General features: G+C 42.9%; 1 protein-coding gene across 6 annotated transcripts in view; it reads right to left on the minus strand.

Annotated features, from left to right (window-relative positions):
* Positions 1-16,662, minus strand: part of PALLD (palladin, cytoskeletal associated protein) — a 400,423-nt gene that overhangs the window by 33,409 nt on the left and 350,352 nt on the right. For all 6 annotated transcript variants that reach the window (XM_041766121.1, XM_041766120.1, XM_041766123.1 and 3 more), the window contains one exon: positions 8,612-9,238. In XM_041766121.1, the coding sequence (XP_041622055.1) occupies positions 8,612-9,238 (627 nt within the window). The remainder of the gene's footprint in view (positions 1-8,611; positions 9,239-16,662) is intronic.

Here is a 16,662-nt window from a genome sequence, read left to right on the forward strand (position 1 = left end):
TTATTTTATTTATTTATTTTTTCTATTTCCTATTTTAAAGACATTTTTTTTACTCCCAGAATTTAAGGTACATGTTTTCTTGGTTCTGAACAATTAACACTGAAATCAAATCAGTTAATTGAAAGGTTCTTAAATGTCTAACAGTCACTGCACAGATACTTACTGAGTATATATATTTAGCAAGGCACAATGCTAGGCAAATACATCAATACAAATTCTGTTAAGCCTGTAACTCAATAGTTGGTTTGTAAGATAAGTGACTGTGTCACCTGATATCTTGGAATTCTGGGCATTAGAATTTCTATGTATAATAGTGAAAAATAATAATAAACCAAAAGTATCATCACGATAGTCTCAACAGTATTCTATGTGACAAGGAGAAGATAGCCAAATCCTAAAGGGTGGTCTTTGATCCCAAGGGGTTAATAATCAAGTTGGAAAAATGAACAGACTATGTTGTAGTAATTTTAGGTGCGATGGGAGTTAAAAAGGAAGTAGAGAAGAGTGCTGGTTAGCATGAATGCCAAAGACTCATGAAAGAGGTAGTAGAGTAGGGATGGGGGGGGGGGGGATTCAGACTCAGCAGGAATAAAGATGCAGACGGGAGAATCTCTTTTATTTATTTATTTTTCCTGCTTAAAATACTGTGGTTTGGGCTAGTTAGTAATGGCTATGTGCCTCCTCTGTAAGGTGTAAAACATGGGTATTTTTAAAAAAATTTTTGAGACTGTTTATTCATGAGAGACACAGAGAGAGAGGCAGAGACAGAGGGAGATGCAGGTACCCTGCAAAGAGCTGATGTGGGACTCAGTCCCGGGACTCTGAGGTCACACCCTGAGCTGAAGGCAGATGCTCAACAGCTGAGCCACCCAGACGTCCCAAACGTGGGTATTAATAGCATATATCTCACAGGATTATAAGGGAAAGGACACGAGCTACTACATAATAAGCACTTATATCAATGCCTGGCATACTAAGAATGGCTCTGGAGGCCGACGGAAACTATCCAGTATGGAAGTGAATCACGAAGACAATACTGGGGGAATGGAATGAAAGAGGGAAAGGAGTTTAAAAACATGCCAAGAACTCTTGATTGGTTTCGAAAAAGGTCCAAATAACTTTATTGAGTGGCATTTCAGTATTCAGCTCTGTTCTAGGTGCTTGGAATACAATGTTGAACAAAACTAAGTGACTCTACTTAGAAAAATTATATTCTATGTTGGGGATGGCAGAGAGATGGGAAGTTTGACTTCCCACCCCTTTGGGGTGGAAGGAGGGACATGGCAGGAGGGTGGTAAGTCCTATGATGGGACAGGGGTGTGAGTGGATGACTATATTACACAGTGAGGTCAGTCACAGGTGTGAGGAGGTGAAATTACTGCTGAGGCCCCAGTGAGTGTGAAGACCTATAGCACAGCCGGGCAGGGCAAAGGTTTCAGGGGCTGAAGGAACCTGAGGAAAGAGGTACAGGATACAGAACTTCTCACCCTGTGGAACCTCTTCTTTTTTTCAGGGAGTATCTCATCTGGATTAATGTAATTCAGAAAACACTTCAAGCAATTGCATTAAAAACTGAGCAGAGTTAAGAGTTAGTATAAAATGTTATAGTAAGAACCAAAGTGGAGTCTTCCTTTCTGGGGGAGACAACAGAAAGAAAAAAACAGTTATAAGTTTTCAGGGCAAAATTTTGGCAACTGAGTTTGTTTTCCTATAAAACTAATTCTTTGTTGTAATGTAATGTAAAATGGCCATGGCGGATTCTCCCAAATGGCACGACTTCTGATAAATGAAAAGCAACAACTCATTAGGAAATTTTAAAAAGGGTACTTGGTGACAAAGAGATGATCTCCTTTCATGATGGTTTGTACAATTAAACATAAAAATGCTTACATGCTTTTGTCAAAGTAAACTGTTACTAAAACCAGAACTCTTCACAGAAACCCATACTCAGAAGCAGATCTTAGCCAGTAAACAATTCATATAAGCCTCCCACACTGAATATAAATACATCAGTGTATACACAATTCAGCCCAACTGTGCAAAAAATATTACTGGTTTGTTTACTCTAGCTTCAACAGTAAGTCACTCACCATTTACTATTCATGTGGCTGGGGGTAAAAACATCTTAAACATACACACAAGCATCTGGAAGGTAAAATCTTCCAGACGCAACCACCAACAAATCCTAGGAGGTTTTCTTTCTTTCTTTTTTTCTTGGCTACTGAATAATCTTGAAAGCATCCAGCCCTTGATATATTATTCCAGGTCAGTTCTGTTGGTGTATTCCAGAAACTCAGATCTCCAGAGTACAATATTGATTTAAAAGGTAATATGCCTATCTAGCAAACCAAAGAACCTATTCTAACTATTGAAAGTCCTCTTATTCTCTTCCCATATTCAGTAATATCTGACAGTAAGCTCCACAAATCATTAACATGTTGGCCATGAGGCATCCTTCATATTCAAGAATGTAATGTGTGAATTAATATGTAAAAGAGCTTGATATACAGACTGAGTTTTTGTGTATCAATTCTATTTTTTCCTAACTGAATTTTATTATGAAGCCTAAACTGTTAGAGTACAAGTGGATAACTTGAACTCATACCTAATGGAAAATAGATATCTTGGGATCCCTGGATAGCTCACGCCTGCCTTTGGCCCCGGGCATGATCCTGGAGTCCCGGAATCGAGTCCCACATCAGGCTCCCTGTATGGAGCGCCTGCTTCTCCTTCTGCCTGTGTCTCTGCCTCTCTCTCTCTCTCTCTCTCTCTGTCCCTCATGAATAAATAAATAAAATATTTTTTAAAAAAGGAACTAATACTAACTAATAAAAATACAGGACATAGATGGAATGGGTATACTTCTTATTCCTCCACTAAAGATAACTAAAAATCCTAGGAATTATGTATTTAAAAAAAACAAGAATATTCTGAAAGGTGAAGAGATGAAGTGACTTTGGAAACCAAGGAATGGTATGGTGTTGAATTCCCTGATTTTTTTTGTTTCATATATCTCAGACTTATAAGCTGAAAAAGCTGGCAAACGGGAAATGTAAATAGATGTCTTTATAAAAATATTAAGTTCTCTTCACATTGCCTTTTGGCTTCTCTAAAAAGTAAACTCACACACATGTGAGCACAATATCACTACTTGGTAGAAAGCCACCCAGGATGAGCAGGTCTGATCCTGACCGGTTCTTGGGGCAGACAATTCAATGGAATCATCATCAGTCACCCCACCCCAGACCCCAAGACCTCACTTACTAATTTGCTAGAAAATACTCGCCCGGAATTGGCTGCAACTTTCTGTGCAATCCTCTAAGATACTAGACACTAATGAATCCAATAACAAGACCCCGGGAAAGCCCATAAGCCCTTGAGGCCTCTGCCTCTGATGGGGAATGACAAGGCCCCCACTTACCTGTTTCCTGCAAGACAGGAGAAAGAACAGGAATAATGAGATAATGTCTGTAGAGTCCAATGCAGCTTCTGTCTTTTTGTTAGTTACTATCTAACCACTGTCTTGACTTGAGAACTGCCTAACGTATAAATAAATCTTTACAAACTTTTCCTTAGGACTTAGGGTATTCTGTTTTGTTGGTCTGCAGCTGTTTTCTTTGATCAAGAAATAGCAAACATCAGATTTATCTGAGATCAACCTGGGCAGTACACCCAAGGCTAAGTCCTACTACTCCCTCTCTGCTCAGGCTTATTCCAGAACCCTGGGAAATCCCCTCACCTCTTGGCACTCTCACCTTGCATGAAGAGTGATGACAGGGTCCCCACCTACCTACCTGTTTCTTATAAATCAGGTAGAGAAAGAGGGACAATGAGATAGTGTCTGTCAAGGGCTGAGTGCCTAAAGAATAAAAGCTCTCATTAATACAACTATATAAAAGCTCTTATTGACACGTACTTTTTACTTTTGACAAACATGGGGTAACATTTCAAACCAAAGGCCTACTTATACAACATGATAGCTGTGGCTATGGGGCACTCCCTTAAGAGAAGAGATTCTAAAAATGTGAAGGTGGGCAAAACATTCAGTGCCGTCTGGTTCCTGGGGACAGCTCTGACCTGATTCACCCTGTGACGTGGCACAGGTGCTCAGAGACCAGCAGAGACAGAGCTGCTGCACTCTTTCCAGGTGGATTCCCACGCTCTCGTAGGAGGTTTACCACGAGAGGAACAGGGTGACAGCAAGGGAAGCTGTAAAACTATCAATCAAGCAGTTGTGAGGGGAGGAGAATACATGAATTTTATCGAAGTGGAAACAGGCTTCTTTCTAAGGTACATTTTTTCCTCACTGCCCCCCCCATCTGAGAGATTTAGTAGACTTAACATCTGTGAGGCTGCTAGTGACCCTGCAATCTCGGGGAAGAATGTAGCTGTCTGAAGAAAGAAAGGTACTAGAGAAACTGGATATACAGAAGTTCCCCACTTCTTGCGGTTCCCCAAACCGCAATCAGCCAATAATCACACACTGTTGTTGTGAGTCTGAGTGTAGCTCACTGTCACTGGCCTTCTTGACCTCGTGGTATATCCTGGCATCCATGGCCTTTGTTTCCTGACTTGACCTCTGCTACCCACATGTATGAGAAACACAACCTTATCTCCATGGACTATTTAAAAACTTAGTGCATGACCAGCCTACCCTCTTCCGGATTAAAACAAGAACAATGCTAAACATACAAACAGAATAAAACAACCAGCATGCAACTTATGATTAAGAATACTGAGATAAGTGACATTTATATTTAAGATTTTGGTAAAAGAGGGCAGGCAAAAAACAAAACAAAACAAACCAGGTGACACCTGGGTGGCTCAGTGGTTGAGCGTCTGCCTTTGGCTCAGGTCCTGGGATCGAGTCCCACATTGGGCTCCCCACAGGGAGCCTGCCTCTCTTTCTGCCTATGTCTCTGCCTCTCTGTGTCTCTTTAATGAATAAATAAATAAAATCTTTAAAATAAACAAAACAAAACCCCATAGTTCTACTTACCAGGTCACGTATAATCAATCCATTTACTGGCACTTCACGAATAGGGCAAAACCATTCAACCAGAGAAATTACACATATAAGTGGAACTGAATTTGCTATCATAATCACAAATTCACAGTGAAATAGAAATGAAAGAAATTTTAAAAATTCATTTGTCAGCAGTTTGCCAGTTCCTACAAGTTCAAGGATGCCATAATTTTTAGTCATGGCAGCCCTGAAAGGGACATTCAGCCTGTGGCAAATCATTTGGATTATTATGATGGAAAAAGAGCTCTTTTCATTTTTAATTCAAAACACAAATGAGGGATCCCACAATATACCAGAGGAGAAACATGTTCCAAAAGTCACGTATTATACTGGAAGAAGGAATTCTTCCAAATATGTGTGATTTAGCAAAAATAAAATTCCTTGAGATAAAAGGGTAATCATAATGGCTTATTGGACTGGCATAGAGAAAAATCTGCAGCCTGGTATTGCCACTTATCTTTGGTGTCACAGTGTCTATGTTTGAGTACAGTTCTTCACAGATTCCAGAAAATTAGTATTATTTCTCTGTAGGTTTTAAGAAATGGCAGGAGCTACTAGATTCTTTAGTGGTAACAATTATGAAATATTTTACTCCATAAAATTAATAACTGTGATAAATGATGATAAGGGACAAATGCTTCTGTTACTTGAGGGAAGCTCCTAGAACTGCATATATTCTTAAGAGAATTTCAAAGATCAGGAAAAAACTACTGTTTCTACTTAAGATGATAAAAGATAAAAGGCATGATGGCCCAACACCTTTGATAGTCTAGTCTTTGTTCAATTGGAGAAATATTACACAGGTAAGTTCTTATCTTCCTGGGAAACAAGATCTGGTACCATTTCCTAGTAAGAGGGACAAAAGAGTGTCATGCAGCAAACTCACTTTTTCAATCTAACAGCTTCTTTGTGGCAAGAGAATACTTCATTTCCTAGCAGCTAAATAAAAGAAAACCAACAAGCAGGGGAGAAAAACAAAAGTTTTCTCAGCCAAGCTGACTCACTCAACTTTCAGTAGAAGCCCATTATCACATTACTACACAAGCTCCTCCTTCACGCTACCTATTTACATATTCATTTGACTGAGCTTTTCCAATAAAGATTTGAGAAAAAGCCAGATTCAAATACAGAATTCATGCAATCAACATTTAGAAAGTGCCTAACGAAACAAAACACTGCTAACTGATGCTCCTTCATACATCTTGCCAAAGTCAAGCATAGCAATGCTCAAGTCTACGGTGGTATTAGGATATCCCAAAATGGGAAATTTTTTCATATGAATGAAAATAACCTGAACTTTAAGGTTTTCTCATTTTATTCTTTAGTGAGGATTCCGTCTTCTGTTGCTGACAGGTACTTGATTTTAAACTCTTCAGTAAAATGAGTATGTGCTATTTTTTAGTTATCAATAATATGGGCCAAACACCTGTATGATGCATTTCTTCTGAAGGCTTTAATGCACTTTTATAGATGTTATTTATCCTCATAGATTTTCTATTTAAAGATTTCAGATGGCTGCCTCATCATCATTCTAACATAAGAAAAGACAAGTACTTAATCTGCAAACAGAAAAAATGAGACTGAGGATCCATGTATTCTCCCTAGGAATTAACTGCTAGCCAGGGACAGAACTGGCACATCATCTCTTCACTAGATTGGACATGTCGTCCCTTACTTGCATCAACAACACAAAGACATTTTGTATGTTTTTCTCTGTTCTGCTCAATCATTACATATATGTAAAGGCTTACTTTTTAATTTTCTTATTTACATATTTCAAAAACACTGGATATATACTTAACAACCAAACTCCTCCACATTCATTGTCATACTGGTCTAAAATATTAAGATACATAGTCTGTTGGTAAGAGCATGGATCTGCAGTAGACTCAAGTAGACATGAGTTCAAATCTCCGTTGAGTGGCTAATGTGACCCTGGGCAAATTCTTTAACTACTGGAATCCTCATCTATCAGTAGGGCAGTGGTACCTCTTGAGAGTGTATCAAATTAGGTAACATACATAATTTACTTAGCACAGTGCTCTATATGGTAGCCAACTCCACTATCATCAAAATTATTAAAGAGTCCTGCAGAGAGTTTTGAGTAGCTTCTGATGAGAATCTTATTTAATGTCGAAGATAAAGTACCGATCTTGGTCATGGGAAGGCAGAGAGTGTTACTGATCTGGGTGATGGGACAGGCAGAGAAAGTACTGGTCTGGGTGATGGGAAGGCACAGACAGTACTGGTCTGGGTGATGGGAAGGCACAGACAGTACTGGTCTGGGTCATGGGAAGGCACAGAGAGTACTGGTCTGAGTGATGAGAAGGCACAGACAGTACTGGTCTGGGTGATGGGAAGGCACAGACAGTACTGGTCTGGGTGATGGGAAGGCACAGACAGTACTGGTCTGGGTGATGGGAAGGCACAGACAGTACTGGTCTGGGTCATGGGAAGGCACAGACAGTACTGGTCTGGGTGATGGGAAGGCACAGACAGTACTGGTCTGGGTGATGGGAAGGCACAGACAGTACTGGTCTGGGTCATGGGAAGGCACAGAGAGTACTGGTCTGGGTGATGGGAAGGCACAGAGAGTATTGGTCTGGGTCATGGGAAGGCACAGACAGTACTGGTCTGGGTGATGGGAAGGCACAGACAGTACTGGTCTGGGTGATGGGAAGGCACAGACAGTACTGGTCTGGGTGATGGGAAGGCACAGACAGTACTGGTCTGGGTCATGGGAAGGCACAGAGAGTACTGGTCTGGGTGATGGGAAGGCACAGACAGTACTGGTCTGGGTGATGGGAAGGCACAGACAGTACTGGTCTGGGTCATGGGAAGGCACAGAGAGTACTGGTCTGGGTGATGGGAAGGCACAGAGAGTACTGGTCTGGGTCATGGGAAGGCACAGACAGTACTGGTCTGGGTGATGGGAAGGCACAGACAGTACTGGTCTGGGTGATGGGAAGGCACAGAGAGTACTGGTCTGGGTGATGGGAAGGCACAGAGAGTACTGGTCTGGGTGATGGGAAGGCACAGAGAGTACTGGTCTGGGTGATGGGAAGGCACAGAGAGTACTGGTCTGGGTGATGGGAAGGCACAGAGAGTACTGGTCTGGGTGATGGGAAGGCACAGAGAGTACTGGTCTGGGTGATGGGAAGGCACAGAGAGTACTGGTCTGGGTGATGGGAAGGCACAGAGAGTACTGGTCTGGGTGATGGGAAGGCACACAGAGTACTGAGAGTACTGGTCGGTGATGGGAAGGCACAGAGAGTACTGGTCTGGGTGATGGGAAGGCACAGAGAGTACTGGACTCGGTGATGAGGAGGCACAGAGAGTACTGGTCTGGGTCATGGGAAGGCACAGAGAGTACTGGACTCGGTGATGGGAAGGCAGCTCAGCCCGAATCGTTGGGCACGTTGCTGGGATCGGAATCCGGACACGGGCCGTAAGGATGAGCGTGCGGTGGGTCCGCACCGCCGGGTGGCGCCTGGGGTCGGGGGGGGGGGGGGGGTGGGGGGCAGGAGCGCAGGGCTGCGGCAGGGGGAAGCCCGGGGCACGGGGAGGGCGCGCGCCGTCACTCACGCGGGGGGCACGCCCCTCGGCAGGCCCAAGGCGTTGACGGCCGCAGGCGGGGGCTGCGAGGGCAGCAGGGCGCTGAGGAAGGCCGCGGGCGTCTGGCTGTGGGCGAAGCGGGCCGTGGGCGAGGCGCACAGGGCGGCCGGCGCAGCCGAGGCGGCGCTGGGCAGCGGCGGCGGCGGCGGCGGCAGCGGGAACACGTCGGGCAGCGGGCAGGCCGTGGTGGGGCTGAAGGCCGGCGGCGGCGGCGGCGGCGGGGGCGACGGCGAGGACGGGCCCCACGGGGCCTCGGGGTCGAAGGGCGGTGAGAAGGGCGCGGGCGCGCGGCCAAACTGCTTCCGGGTCGGGGACAGCGGCGACGGCAGGCTGGACGAGCTGGGGCTGGAGGCTGGCGAGCCGTGGCCCGACGCGGGGCCCAGGTTCTGCGCCGCGATGAACTGCTTGGGGCGCGCGTAATTGAAGGAGCCGGAGGCCTGCATGGCGGGCGCGGAGCGGGGGGCCAGCGCGCTCATGGGCTCGGCGGCGGGCGGCGGCGGGGAGGGCAGCGGCGGGGAGGGCGGCGGCGGGGGCGGCGCGCCGGCCTCCTGCTCCAGGCGGACTTGGTGCTGCAGCTGCTGCAGTCTCAGAGGGTCCCTGCGGGGAGAGGAGAGGCACACGGTCAGGCAGGGAGGGGGCGAGGCGGCCACGGCCAGCGGGACCTCGGGATCCAGCGTAAGCCTGACCCGACGTGACCCACATCCGGGTACAAGTTCCCGGGTGGTCCTTCTGTCGGACTTCCAGGAGCCCCAGTTCATGTTAACAAAACCAGACGTGTGAAGAGAGAAACTTTGGACGTGAGTCCTCAGTCCTCTATTTGTCCTTTTTTTGGGGGAAGAGAATTCTGTCATGAGAAAGTTAAAAGTTATTTTGGGAAGATCTCGGTTAGTCCAATTTGCCTGCTGTAGTGCTGTCAACTCTGCATTCAGTAAACACCAAAGGGTGATTTGGGGGGTATTCCCCCCAAATCTACTTTAATTGATCCATTTGTTGCCTACAAAAACATACTACAAAATTTACTATCACCAGAATTTCAGTAGTCAACCCTGAACTGCCAATTATTTATACAAACCTTAATACACACTGATGTTTTGTGATATGTCTGAAATACACAAGCAACACCTATCTTTAATATGTAGGTGTTCAATAAGCAGTAACAAATTATTTTAGCATAGTAATAATGCAGCCTTAATTACCCAAGGGCTTTCCACTGAGAAGAGAGAGTCTGAATTTTAACTTCTACAAAAGTTAGTAAGCAGCTAGCAATGAGCTAAAATAAAATCTATTTTACTCCAGCTTTCCTGGTTGGCTGAATTTTACATCCAAGATGTTTTCCTTTATTCAGTGACCAATGGCTGTCAAAAGAAACCAACAGAAGGTGGCCCTAGATCAAGAGCAGCCATGAATATGCAGAGCCATACTCCTAACTTTAAGCCTTTTATAACTTAAAAAAAAAAAAATACCGCAAAACTTCCCTTAACCATAAGTGTTTAATTTTCAAAATCATGCATTTAGAAATTCAAAGCAATGAAAGGAACTGAAGCTGCTGATCAAAGCAAAAAAAACTCAAGAATCAAGAAGATTTAGCTCTCTTAGCAAGTATCAGTAGATGTAGGAACATCCTTCCTGTGTCATCCATCCTCTCCTATAATTATCCAGTAAAGTGAATACACTTAAATCCACAAAAAGAACAAGAAATAAGTTGCTTGGGAACTGAAAAGCAGATGGTTCTATTATGTATATCAAGTATATACATGGTTCTATATGCTTAATCTGTACAAAGCATCAAAGATTTCAACAAAGAACTTTGTGGGGTCAGTCCAATGGAACTCAACTGGAGCGTTTGAAAAGCAGCCATGCCACTGCTAGGATTCACTAAATGGTGAAGCTGCAGATGTCAGTGTGGTTTGGGTCCACTGTCCAGCACATGCACGCCTGCATTCATGTATTTAGAACTGGCCCAGGAATAGAACTCATAAAAACCACCCAATAGCTCTAAAACCCATCATCAAGCACTCTCATGCTGAATCCCCAAATGCTCCTTTCTGATCTCCCTGCCTGTTCTATCACCTTATTTCTTACTATGTATCCTAATCCTTGAATATTCATCATGAACATTCAGGGGACCTGTGTACCTGGGTTGAGAGTGATTTGTATGGCCCTCTTCAGAGGCACTGCTCCTCTACTCTGGCCAGCTGGGCGCACCATGGTCAGAGCCTCACCTTATTCTAAGGTATTTTGAGCTTGGCCTGGCATCAGCAAATAGCTGTGTGCAGTGGCTCTGGCAAGGCTGTTAGAAACCTAGCATTCGCTATGTCTGGTGTCAGGATTCCTCTGCCCCAAGATGAGGGACTGGCTCCTGAGAAGCCAGTCTTCAAAGAAGCCAGGGCAGGAAAGCCCAGACCACCACCATATTCTGACTCTCCCGGGGTCAGACCTACTCATTGGACCATTCAAAACAGCCACCACGTTTGTTAACCTATGTGGGCTTAAAGCTGCTGACATGCTACTTTTAGTAACAAGTGACAGTTCAAGAAAGTCTTAATATAACATTTCATAAGAAATGAACAGGCATTCTATTGACCTGGTTACTAGCAGATATTGCAGTAAAGAACTCTGCTAGGTTTCTACTCCCCCATTTTGCACTGGGCACAGACTAAAATATGCAGAGAACTGGACAGGTTGGAAGGGAGAGTAAAACAGTTATTTTGAATCATTGAGTATCTGCCTTAATTTCTGGCAAATCATAATATTTTAAAGAATACTTGAATTAAATGGATCTGACACCTGGATTTTGAGATGATGAAAGGCACAACTCTAAGTCATTTTCTCAGTCCTTGTTTTTTTTTTTTTTTAATAAAAGTTGATTTTCACAGAGATAAAAAGGCAAATGGAATGAAAGGCACCAGAAACGTCTTTGGAAATTACTTAAATGTTATAAAAATTCATCACTTCTCCTTCCCCATTTTTTTCCTGCTGTCTTTTTTCTGAAAATGAAACTGAATTGAACTTCTTGGAAGTACTGTGGAAAGGCTGAAAAGTTAAGAGTTCTGGACGCCCTAGTCACAAGAATGACACTTTGAGCATCATATTAAAGTCTTTGGTTTTGCACAACTCCATCTACCCCCCCCCCACTCACACACAGAGCATATACCCCTCTCTGCCTCAACCCCAATTCAAAAAGTCTAAGGAATGTCCTACTCTTACTCCTCCTTCAATTTTAAAGGCTTCAATACTGAAGGAAATGAGATGTCTGGACTTTTGATTATGCACCTGTCACAGCCCATTTACAAATGGGGAAACGTCAAGTAACTTGCTCAAGGTCACAGAACAGGTTACCTGGAGAGCCAGGTTAGATTTGTGTCTGTGTCTGGCTTTAACTGCACCAGGTATGTCAACATAGAAGAACCCCCATCTCTGATGCAATTAAAAAAATTCTGTGGTCACCTTCCCCTTCTAAGAATTTTTCCCACTCATGCCTCCACGAAGCCATGGCATGAGGACTTTCAGGATCTGAATCATCAAAGTTTTAAATTTTTACATATTTAAGACTATATTTAAGAATATCTAATTTCAAACTTGAATCTTTTTAGAGTGAAATGGTACAAAGATGAGAAGATCTTCACGGCTCAGAAAGGGACTATGTAAATACGAAGTCAGTGGATGCGCCCCTCTTCTATTACAGAAAATCAAGAGCCCAATGGTTTAGACATTGATTTTTAAGTAGAACAGTTTGGGATCCCTGGGTGGTGCAGCGGTTTGGCGCCTGCCTTTGGCCCAGGGCGCGATCCTGGAGACCCGGGATCGAATCCCACATCGGGCTCCCGGTGCATGGAGCCTGCTTCTCCCTCTGCCTGTGTCTCTGCCTGTCTCTCTCTCTCTCTCTGTGACTATAATACATAAATAATAAATAAAATAAAAAAAAATCTTTAAGTAGAACAGTTTTACAGACAATTGGATGGGACAAAGATTTAGATTTGACAGGGATAAACAGAGATGTAGAACCTGATTTACTTGCCAATTCAGTAATCTCTCTTGCCACTAGATTAAAGAAGCCGTGGAAAGCACAACTGGCCAAGTGACAGTGGTTCAGGAGAAGAAGGCTGGCCTCAAGCTGGATGGCACTGGCATGGAACCCAACTCCACCAGCTACTCCCCACAGCTAGTAGCTGTGGGGCCACCACAAGGATTAAGCGAGCACAGTGCCTGGTTGACAATGTGCACTCTAGAGACATGTCACGGCATGGAAGAACCACCACATCAGTTCAGGTTACTGTACAAAATGGACCTTTAAAAAAAACATGCAGATAATGTTCTACTTATTGCAAGAGAATTTTCTTCTTTTTCTGTTCCCACTGCACGTGGTGGCCCTTCTTGGACTCATGAAACCACAGCAGCGTGGGAGATGAGAGACAGCGCTAATTATACACCTAGCACTGGACTGACTCATTTTTCAACAATCCTGGGAGGTTGGGATCTTCATCCCCATTTCAGGGCAGCCCAGGTGGCTCAGCGGTTTAGCACCACATTCAGCCCAGGCTGTGATCCTGGGGACCCGGGATCAAGTCCCACATTGGGCTCCCTGCATGGAGCCTGCTTCTCCCTCTGCCTTTCTCTGTCTCTCATGAATAGATAAACAAAATCTTTTAAAACAACAATAAAAAGACTCCCCCCCCCCCCAGTTTAGTGAGGCCAAGTAATTTGTCTAAGGGCAAAACCTGGATGTGAAGGGCTGGTTGGCTTGAAAGTCTTGCTTCATCATTCTCTCCAAAGTGCTCAGTAAACAAACAAAAAAAAAGGTTTATTAAAATGTTAGCTTATTATTACTACATATCACTTTTTCTCTGGGGGACTGCAGCCCAAGCTCAAAATAAATGATGTGAAAGTAAATTTCTGGAAAACAACTTTTATGTAAATTGGAAATTCCCAGTATGTCTCTCTGGAGCAATGTCTAGATTGCAAGAAATAATTTATCCTCTGCTCATATTAATAAAGATGGAGTATTTATAATTGTCTGGAGAAACTCCTGGGATTGTGAAGCTGGAAAACATTTGTGCTTTCAGAATAAATATGCTGTTGGTTTATATACTTTCTTTAGTTTGCTAATTGTGTGATACAGAAGCCATTGTATGATGAAGAGGTGCAGTACTGCGACCCTCTGAACCAAGAGCTCTGCTGGTCCTACTATTGATAAACACTTGGAAGGCAAGGACTGTGACCTCCAGCACCCTCACAACACACAACTGAACATCACACATGGCAGACACACACTTTCAGTGGCAGAAACCATATTAGTTTTTGTACCCTGCTGGGCTCAGCAGGTAAATTTAGTAGGGTCGTCCATACTGGACTGGGGAATTTTGAGAATTTTCAAACGAAGGTAGGTAAATGAATTAGGGAATAATGTTGTGGGTATTCCCACAACAGCCCTCTCCGGTTGGGATTAGCTCAGTATCAGGTGTAGGAGAGAACTCAGTATGTTAATTCTGGGAACTTATAAAATAGAACTCCTACAAGGGCTCAGTTCAGGGAGTACTGATTAAAGTCCATCTGCTTTATTATATTAGTACTTCAAATGTCTTGTTCTTGTCTCTATTACTCATACTTTAATTTATGTCTTTAAAAAAAAAAATAAAAAAAATAATAATAATTTATGTCTTTATATCACATGAATGAGGTCAACCTGATGAGGGTCAATATCAAACTTGCTTTAGTTAGCACTAACTTATTAATGCCTCTTGGTAAAAGGTACAAACTCAGTCTTGAGAACAATCATTTATATAATAAAAATGAGTTAATATAAGCCAACGAGAATGTACTACACAGGGTTTGCGGGGAGGTTGTAAGTGCAAAAATGACTATGAAATTTAAATACATTCTCTCTAAGGTTGGGGGAGAGGGCAGGGATAGAAGATTTGGATTTTCTACAAAGTACCATCAACCAGGGAATGTTAACATCAAAACTGACCACTGCTTGGGAATGTGTGTTTAACATTTACTGCATAATGACATAGGTTTCTTTATAAAAGCCATGTTCTTTGATCTTTAATTTTATTTTGTGCCTTTTGTAAATCATCCTGACTCTCTAGATAGAGCTGGGATGGACCACAATTAATTACATAGGAGGGTTCAGGGAAGAAGTGACCTGAGTGAAATCAGCACACGACTGGAGCCTCTTTTAGAAAAAAGACTCATCCTTTCCACTCAGAATAAGAACTGCATCTGGCTCTGCTACAGAAAAACAGTAGCTCTTTATGTCTTAATATATAAAGCTGATGTCTATCTGAGGTCAATCCATGTACCATGAGAGAAGGGTGAGGAGCCACTGCTGACCAATTCATAATCCTCCTGGGAAAGTCTCTGGAATATCAAAGGATGGCTGTGGCTCAGGGAGTGAGGGCGGAAGGGCTGGGATGGTGCTGGAACAAGGAAGGGCCTCAGAACGTGAATCCTGCAGCTGGCTTTCCCTTTAGGGGGTCTGTGGGGTACATCAATGGTCCTTTGGCTTTGTGAAGGCTGTGGTCCAAGCATTTATAGTCCTACCAAAAGAAAAGGATTGTATCCCAACTGAACTGTATGTGATAAGGGACAGGCTCCCATGGTGTTTGCAGGTCCTAAGCAGTAAGTCTGACGAATCTAGATGAGATTCAACACTGGTGTCACCTTCTTTAAGGGAGTGAGATCAGGTTCTAAAAGCATCAACTCAACATCATAGTTCAGTGCCTTAGATCATTTTCATTTCTGTTGCCACAGAGGCTAGGGGAAATACGGGTAGATACTAGTTGCTAATTCTTATAAAAACTGCAAATATAGTGGACATTAACAGAAATACAGACTGTTCCCAGCTGAACATGTTTGGTATTAATTCTTAACGCAAAGCGCACCTTCGAAGAGAAATGTGGTTTCTAACCTTTCCTGTCAATACTTGAGGCAATGTCACTGATCACATTTCTAACCAAAACACCAAAAAAAACAAAAAACAAACAACAAACAAAAAAAACACTCCCCGTGAGACAGATGCTAAGGAATTTTCATGTCTTAAGCTTTAAATTTCTCTGAGATTTTAAAGAATTGGGAGTGGGGTTGGGGAAATGGACAGATACTTAACTTTGAGAAGTCTTATAACGAGATGAAGAATTCATGGTATATTTTAAGGTTTCATATGGTTAACATTTCTTCAAATTTCCATTTTCTCATTGAGAGGCTTGTCCCATCCCTCCTGTGTCATTTCCAACTTAGTTTATGTTTGCTGAACCAAATATATCTACAACAGTATGCATTTTGTACTTGTAAGAATGTATTAGTAGAGGCAAAGTGTCTTATCTTTCCAAAGAAATAATGGTCATCTACTCACCAAGTGGCTTTAATATGCTCAGAGAACAAAATAGCGATTCTCTCACTTCTCTACACCTTCTGTTTTTATCTTCAATTTCTCTCTGCGTTCCGATATAAGCAGCTCAATAAATATTGTCTGAATTTAATTACAATCCTCAGATTTCTCTATTCCATCAGGCAATATGGCACTCCAGCCCATGCCACTGCATTGTTCTAAGGGAGTACAGGTATCCCGCCCATAAAGCCACTATCACACAGGCTATCTGCAAGAACACAGAGCCACCCAGAGAAACGTTCAAATAGTTCAACTCCAGTTCAGCCACCAACTGTTTATGACTTTGGATAATTGACTTCATCAAGGACCCATTCCCGGCTCTAACATATGAATTTATAATGTATCTGTAAGGTCCTAGTAAACTTTCAGATTTTATGATCCTTACTCTTCAGTTGGGTACATTTAAAAATAACAAAGAAACTGAGGAGTAAAAAGAAGCTCACAACTACCCAAGCCCAAGCCTGGTGTGTATTCATATACATATATTAATCCTATGCATATGCTGTTTTCACACCCATTCAAACTGTCTTTGAAAACTGAGTATGTTATTTCCTGTAAACAGAAATAGATTTTGAAGGCTTTAGAGAAGCAAACTAAAATCCTTCCACAAAGGATTCTTATAAAATCTTGT

Source organism: Vulpes lagopus, chromosome 8, assembly GCF_018345385.1.
Source record: "Vulpes lagopus strain Blue_001 chromosome 8, ASM1834538v1, whole genome shotgun sequence".
Lineage (NCBI taxonomy): Eukaryota > Metazoa > Chordata > Mammalia > Carnivora > Canidae > Vulpes > Vulpes lagopus.